General features: G+C 57.4%; 1 protein-coding gene across 1 annotated transcript in view; it reads right to left on the bottom strand.

Moving 5' to 3' along the window:
- The window catches only part of ATP2A3 (ATPase, Ca++ transporting, ubiquitous), a 35,140-nt gene that overhangs the window by 19,563 nt on the left and 7,785 nt on the right, over window positions 1-7,792 (bottom strand). The window contains exons 10-16 of the mRNA XM_014541958.1: window positions 7,025-7,156; window positions 6,534-6,659; window positions 5,026-5,244; window positions 4,582-4,917; window positions 2,361-2,581; window positions 1,068-1,270; window positions 405-490 (exon numbers count right to left, since the gene is read on the bottom strand). Coding sequence (XP_014397444.1) covers window positions 405-490; window positions 1,068-1,270; window positions 2,361-2,581; window positions 4,582-4,917; window positions 5,026-5,244; window positions 6,534-6,659; window positions 7,025-7,156 — 1,323 coding nt within the window. The remainder of the gene's footprint in view (window positions 1-404; window positions 491-1,067; window positions 1,271-2,360; window positions 2,582-4,581; window positions 4,918-5,025; window positions 5,245-6,533; window positions 6,660-7,024; window positions 7,157-7,792) is intronic.

Genomic DNA, 7,792 nt, shown 5'->3' with positions numbered 1-7,792 from the left:
GATCCCTTTGGCGGTCGAACGACCCTTTCACAGGGGTCGCCTAAGACCATCCTGCATATCAGATATTTACATTACGATTCATAACAGTAGCAACATTACAGTTATGAAGTAGCAACGAAAATAATTTTATGGTTGGGTCACAACATGAGGAACTGTATTTAAAGGGCCAGAAGGTTGAGAACCACTGCTTTAGGGGCTCATCTTTCTGAGCCTTCAATGTTTTGGGGGCTCTCAATGAAGGTAAGATGCTCATGGGCAGTCATGCCCCTGGTCCCCCCTAACTAAAAGCCTGGGAGAGGGAGTAGCCTCGTGTCCAGCTCGGGGGCCGGGCTGCTCTCTGAGCCCCTTTCCCCTGAAATTCCAACTCGGAAATCACCCCAACAGGCTCCCTGGCTGTCACTCACCAGCTGGTAGAAGGTGATGTGAGGTCCGTCGGCATCGTACAGGAACCACCAGGTGGCAGCAGCCACGGTGGCCAGGCCCACATACACTGCAGGGAGGGCAGGAGGAAACCAGCTACAGTGGACAACTGTGGTTTTCCGGCATCCCTTCCCCTCCCCAATAATTCCCTGACACCACCCTCTCCCTCTCTAGGCCACATGAACCAGGGGTGGGCCCTGACTGGCACTCGGCGTGTCACACCCCTGGCCACAGTGATTGGCTGAGAGACAAGCAGGTAAACCAATGTGGGCCAATGAGAACAGGCCTGAGGCTTTTACCCTACTCCTGAGGGAGTAGTATGGTAACGACCTCTTTCTCCTATTGAATTTGGGGTTGCAATGGAGTAAGCACGAGGGCTGGAGCTGCCACAGCCATTCTGCCACCACAGAGGTACCTGCCTGAGAATGGAGCTGAGGCAGGGCCAAAATATGCCAGTGCTACGACTGTCTGAGGCCTGGGTCCAGCCATGCCTGAAGCCGGCTCTAGTCTGTTCAGTTAGATCAGCTCGCACAGTTTCTTTTGGCACAAGCCAGGCTGAGCCATACTGTCTGCAGTTTGCAAGCCTAACTGATATAGGGCTTAGGAAACTCCTGGAACCCCCCTGAGAGTTGGGGTCCCCCATTTACCTCCAATAGCCAGATATCGAAAGAAGAGCCAGCCGCTGATGAGGGCCTCACGGGGGTTGCGGGGCAGCTTCTCCATGATGTCCAGGTCTGGAGGGTTGAAGCCCAGGGCGGTGGCAGGCAGGCCATCCGTCACCAGGTTCACCCAGAGCAGCTGCACAGGGATCAGGGCTTCAGGCAGGCCCAGGATTGCCGTGAGGAAGATGCTGGAACCAGAGTCATAGGCTCCAGCCCCTGCCAATGGAGGGCCCAGCTCCCGCCCTCCTCAGCAGCCCAGCTTCGCCCTGCTAGTTCTGATGTGTGTGCATGAGTGAGAGGTATGTGTACATAGCTCTGCCTCACACTGGGCCCCTGGCTCCCCCAGTCCCAGCCCTGGAGCCTGGTCATATCTGCTCTTCAGGCCTCTCCTGCTAGGATAGTCCTCTTTGGGGCATACCCATGTGGACAGTGGTGGCCAAGCATATACGCATTTGTTCACAGACATGAGCAAAAACCCAGCACAGGATACACAATCCCACAAACACAAGCAAACACCTATACGCTTGCCCCACATACAGAGATGCAGAATTCACATGTCCAGGCAAACATGAGCTCCCCACCCCCCACAGCCATCTCTCACATGCTAACCTAAGTGTGTACACAACTATACACCTGCACAGATCCCTGTGCTTGTACTCACCCCAAAGATGCAACAGAACACAGGTGCACACACATACACACACTTCTCACTCAGGCACCCACACCACGTGCACTCACAACCGTGTGCACCCTCCATGGACACACACAAACACATCACTGCCCAGAGGTGGGGCTAGTTCTCCCATCTTGCATGACTCTGAAAGCGGGAAGGTTAGGGCTGGAGGGATGATAGAGGACTTTTCAGGCACCTCCTCGGGGGCTGGGTACACCAGGGCCTCGAGAATGACAAGGTGTCCCCGACCTGGCCCACCTGAGGTGAGACCCTGTAAGGCCCCAGCCAGGGCAAGTCACGGGCTCCTCCATCCCAGCAGCCCCATCCCAGGAACGGGCGCTTCCCTGGTCTCAGAGATGTGTATGGTCTAGACCAGGGGTCCTCAAACTACGGCCCGTGGGCCACATGCGGCCCGCCAAAAACGTTTATCCGGCCCGCCGGGTGTTTTTGCCGCCGCTGCCTGTCCTGCTTAGCAGCCGACTCGTCCCAGGCCCGCAGTGCGCATGTGTGGAATGTCTGAGGGACAGTGAACTGGCCCCCTGTTTAAAAAGTGTGAGGACCTCTGGTAGACTCTAGAGGGCTGGGAAGAGGGGATGGAGCCTCACCAGACGACCTCGCCCACATTGGAGGAGATGAGGTAGCGGATGAATTGCTTCATGTTGCTGTAGATGGCCCGGCCTTCCTCCACTGCAGCCACAATGGAGGCAAAGTTGTCATCTGACAGTACCATCTCTGCTGCTGACTTGGCCACAGCGGTGCCGGAGCCCATGGCGATGCCGATCTCTGCTTTCTTCAGGGCTGGGGCGTCATTCACCCCATCTCCAGTCTGGAGACCAGGTTAGGTGGGTTCACACCTGAGACAGCGCCTTTCTATCTCCCCAACTCCCTTCAACTCAGCCTATCCCCAAGCTCAGAGGATGTCCCCGAGGAAGCAGACAGCTGGACAGATCAAATGGTGGGGTCATGAGCTTAGAAACTGGGCTGAGGATGAGGCTAAAGGGAAGGCAAGGAGTGAAGATAAGGACAAAGTTGGGGAGCAGACCAGGTCTAAGGCCAGAGGAGATGGTGAGGTGGGCAGGAGGGTGGGTCAACAATGAGGGTGGGGATGAAATTTAGTTTGGATGTAAGGCAGAAGATAAAGTTTCTGTTAAGGACAAAGTTAAGGGCAAGTCAGGAACGAGGTCAAGGTTGTGGCTCAGGTCAAGGACCAGGTAAGTATTATAGTCAAGGTGAAGGCTGGAGTCAAGGGGGAAGGTCAAGGTCAAGACTGGACTCGGGCTCAAGATTAAAAATTAGATTAAGGTGGAGGTCAAGTCAAAGGCAGAGGCCAAATCAAGGCTATGGCCCATATCAGGAGTGATGTCATGGTCAAAGTTGGCATTTAGTCAAAGTCAAGGTTGGAAGCCAGATCAAAGTTGAAGTCAACATAAAGTATTGGGTTGGGGGAATCAAGATCAATTTCAGGGATCAGGTCAGGGTCCAAGTAAAAACTGAAACCCATATCAGGGTTGAGCTAAAAGTAAAGAATCAGATTCAGGTGGTCAAGGTCAAGGTCAAGATGACCTTCTTTGTGAAGGTCAACAATACAGTCAAGAACAAGGTTTCAAGTAATCAAGTCAAGGTTGGTGCCCAGTTCATTATCCAAGTCCAGGCTGAGCCACAGGTCAGGATTAAGGTGAAGGTAAAGGACTGGGTTAGGCTGGAGGTCAAAATTAATAGCAGAGGCCAGGTCACGGACGAGGTCTAAGTCAAAAGTAAGATAGTGTTGATGAACAGGTCAGCAATCAAGAATGAGAGAGGCCCCAGCTGGTTTGGCTTAGTGGCTAGAGCGACGACCTGTGGACTTAAGGGTCCCAGGTTTGATTCTAGTCAAGGGCACATGACCAGGTTGCAGGCTCGATCTCCAGTAGGAGATGTGCAGGAGGCAGCCGGTCAATAATTCTCTCTCATCATTGCTGTTTCTATCTCTCTCCTCCTCTCCTCTCCCTTCCTCTCTGAAATCAATAAAAAAACATATTAAAAAAAAAAAAAGAATGACAGAGAAAACTGGGCCCAAACCCCACGTCCATGCACAGGAGAAAGAATAAACTGTGGTGTACTCACACAATGGAATGCTACTCAACAATTAAAAAGGCAATCATCTACTGAAGCCCGCAGCAACACGGATAAATCTCAAAAGGAAGAAGCCAGACACAAAAGAGTACACACTGTGTGATCTCATTCACATAAAAATCCAGGACAGGCAACACTGTCTTGGAAAAATCAGCACAGAGGTTGCCTGTTGCCTGTTGCGGGAGAGGGGCCTGCGGGGAGGAGCAGGTGGGAAGCTCACAGGTTGATGGTAATGCTCCCTCTAAGGGTTTGGATGACACAGGTGTGTCATTTGCCAGAACTCACCAAATGAATGGCAAGCTTAAAATGCGTGCATTTCACCGCATGCAAGTTTTACCTTAAAAAGGGAAAAAACGAAACCACAAACACTGCTCTCTAGAGTATGCATTCTGAAGCACGTGAGGGTGAAGGGGACTGATGCCTACAACTTCCAAAGGCATCTAACAAAAGATGGATTAAGGATGGACCGATGGATAGGTATGTGCTAAAGCCATTACAACAAGAGGTGATTTGCAGAATCTAGATGGTGGATATATAAGCTCTCGCTATAAAATTATTTCAGTCTGTCTGTGTGTTGGAGATGTTTTGGTAACACAATGCTGGAAAAAATAAGACTGAAGCAGAGGCAGGGGTTCACGGTTGCTCTTTCCAAGCCGTGTGGCATGTGCTCCCCCCACGCACACCACCTCCCCCGGCTCCCGCCTGCAGCCTCACCATGGCGGTGATCTCGTTGAAGGACTGCAGGTACTCCACGATGCGGGACTTGTGTGCGGGCTCCACACGGGCAAAGCAGCGGGCCGTGCGGCAGGCGTGGCGCTGCTGCTCCGGGCTGAGGTCATCGAACTCGCGGCCCGTGTAGGCCTTGCCCACCACGTCCTCCGTGTCCTTGAAGATGCCGAGCCGGCGGCAGATCGCCACGGCCGTGCCTTTGTTGTCCCCCGTGATCATGACCACACGGATGCCTGCCTGGTGGCAGCGTTCGATGCAGGCAGCCACCTCGGGCCGCGGAGGGTCCAGCATGCCCACGCAGCCCACGAAAGTCAGGTCCGTCTGTAGGGAGGGGCAGATGCCAGTGGGGCCCGGGCCCATCCTCCCCTTGCTGCCCGCCCAGCCGCCTCAGGCAGAGCCCGCTCCCGCCCCGGGGCCACCAGCACCCACCTCGTACTGCACAAACTTGCTGCAGTCATCCAGCTGCATGTCTTCCTTCCTCGGGGGCGCGTCCCGGGTGGCCAGGGCCAGGCAGCGCAGCGTGTCCGAGCCTGAGCCCCAGTCCCGGATCTTGGCTAGAATCTGCTCCCTGGAGGTGGTGTTCAGGGGTACCGTGCGGCTCCCCACTCGGACTGAGGAACAGCGTTCGATCACACTCTCCGGAGCCCCCTGCAGCATGGGGAGGGGCAACTCTGTCAGTCAGGACCCGTCTCCTCCCTCCTGACCCACCTGGAAACTGCAGCCCAGGTATGGGGACAGGGCACCCAGGGGGACACGCGGCCAAGCAAGGGCCAGAATCCGCTCTCTGAAAGCTCAGAGTGGGAACCGAGTGGCCCCGCTGTGAGAAGACCCCAAGGGAACGGGCGGGCCATCGCCCCCATGGATGGCGCCCTCCCCGCACCAGCCTGTGCTGAGATGACTGCAGCATTGTGGGGGGAAGGGGGACCCTAATTCTATAGAGGGCTCAGCAGCAGGAGGCAGGCTGGGTGCTGCTTGGGCACCAGAAGTAGAGCCACGCTGCAATGTGGTGGGTGTGGCTCTGAGAAGGGGATCTGGGGGTGCCAGGCTTCTCAGTGACCTCGAGGTTGCACCTCAGACCTCCCCCCACGCCTGGGAATTGCCCTGACATTCCATCAGGGCCTTCTCCTTTTCCCCGAAGGCAGGGCTGCGTTCTCGAAGCCGCCCAAGCCGCCCACGGAAGCCTTTCATTCCAACAGGGGCTGATGCCGCCACTGCAGGTGAAGTCAGGGCTGCTGGCTCTGAGAAGGGGATCTGGGGGTGCCAGGCTTCTCAGTGACCTCGAGGTTGCACCTCAGACCTCCCCCCACGCCTGGGAATTGCCCTGACATTCCATCAGGGCCTTCTCCCTTTCCCCGAAGGCAGGGCTGCGTTCTCGAAGCCGCCCACAGAAGCCTTTCATTCCAACAGGGGCTGACGCCGCCACTGCAGGTGAAGTCAGGGCTGAGATGCCTCCTTCAGGCTCCAAAGCAGCGACAGGAGGTGCTGCGGGCAGAGGTCTGGATGGGATGGGGCGGGTTCCGTCCCTCTCTGGGAAGGAGCACCGAAGAGGGGCACCAACCACTTCCGCGCCCCCAGCCAGAGGCACAGGGCTGCCAGCCTAGCCCTGCTCTTCAGATGGGGAGCCTGAGCCCCCCAGCAGAGCATGGGTGACCCCAAGGTCGTGTGGCCAGGCAGTGCCTCTCAGCCCAGAGCGGGGACCATGGCGAGGGGCAGGCCTCAGCTCCTGTCCCTGGCTGTCCCTCCACCACGTCCGGATCCTGCTCCCAGTCCCCCCCAGGCAGGCAACCACCCTGGTTCCGGGTCCATTGTTTGATGGTGAGCCTCACACCTCCCTTCCTCTCTCACAGCTGCAGCCTGTGCTCTTCAGAGGACTGGAGACCAGGGACCCCCAGGGACCCAGCGCATGTAGAGGCCCCAGCCACTCAGGCAGCTCCCACCTTCACAAACATCTTGCTGCCCTGGGCCGCCTGGCCGGGGCGGGTAGGCGTGCAGTACACTGACATAGACTTCCGGTCTCGGGAGAATTCCAGGGTGAACTCCTTCCGCATCAGCTGACGGATGACCTGTGGGGCCCAGGTGGGTCAGGGCGTGAGGGTCAGAGCCAGCGACCCACTGCTTTCTCGCCAGCCGCTCTGCCCCCTAAAGAGCCTCTTGCTATAGAGGGACAGCGTCTCTCCTCTCCCCCCGGCGTGTGAGGTCTCCATCTCCCTCTCCAGCCCCAGAAGTGCCATAAGGTGGCCGATTCCTCGCCATGCTGTGCACTTCCCAACTCCAAGTCTCTGCCCTCACTCAGTGTTTTCCTCAATTTTCTTCCTAGCCGAGGAGTCCGAGGGTCTGAGGTCCTTCCTCCCCCAGAAGCCTCCCAGGACTTGTCCTCCTCTCTCCCTTCCCCAGAGGCCCCAGAAGGCCCAGCCCCCAACCTGCTCACCGCGTTGCAGGCACCAGCTCGCTCCACTCGGGAGAGGTCCTGCAGGTTGGTGTCGAACACGTTCATCTTCTCCACCAGGCAAGTCAGGGCTGTCTCTGTGGCCTCTCCCACCTTCTCATACACGCCCTTGGCCTGGAGGGGCCCAGGGTACAGGAGTAAGGGGAAGGGTGGCCTCCAGAGGGCTCCCAGCCTCAACCCCCCCCCCCCCCCCCCACTTCCTGCCCCTTGGAGCTCTCTCTGCCAGGTACCTGTAGCCTCCTTTGCATCAGACCTGTGTGCCCTGCCCAGACCAGCTCGCCTGGGGTCTGAGTGGTGTCTGGCACTGATGCTCACCTTCCCTTCCCACCCTCCCTTCTCCGGCACCAGTGGCCTTGCACCCTCCCTCCCTCCCTCCGCCAGGCCCTCCTCAGCCTCCTTCCCAATCCCTTCCTCTTCGTAAATCCTGCTCTCCGATGCTGCTCCTTCCCTCCCACCTCTCCCTGAGGTCTCATGTGGCCCCTGCCTCCCCCACCCTTCACGTGCTCACGAATGCCAGAGCCCGGCCGGCCGAGACCGCCCCCGACCCCCGAGCTCTCAGGCCTCCTGTCCAGCTGCTGCCCACTGGACTTTGTTCGCTGGGGACCGTCAGGCCACCTCGCCTCTCCCTATAGTTGCTACCTTAGTAACTACAGTTACAGCCACAGCCAGGAAGCTACCCTGACATCCACCTCCTTCTCATCCAGCCAGTTACCAAGTCCCAGGGTCTGGGCTCCTAAGTCTCTCTCCGAC

Source organism: Myotis brandtii, unplaced genomic scaffold (assembly GCF_000412655.1).
Source record: "Myotis brandtii unplaced genomic scaffold, ASM41265v1 scaffold284, whole genome shotgun sequence".
NCBI lineage: Eukaryota > Metazoa > Chordata > Mammalia > Chiroptera > Vespertilionidae > Myotis > Myotis brandtii.
Note: the sequence above shows the minus strand (reverse complement) of the source record. Positions and strands in the feature narration are given on the sequence as shown.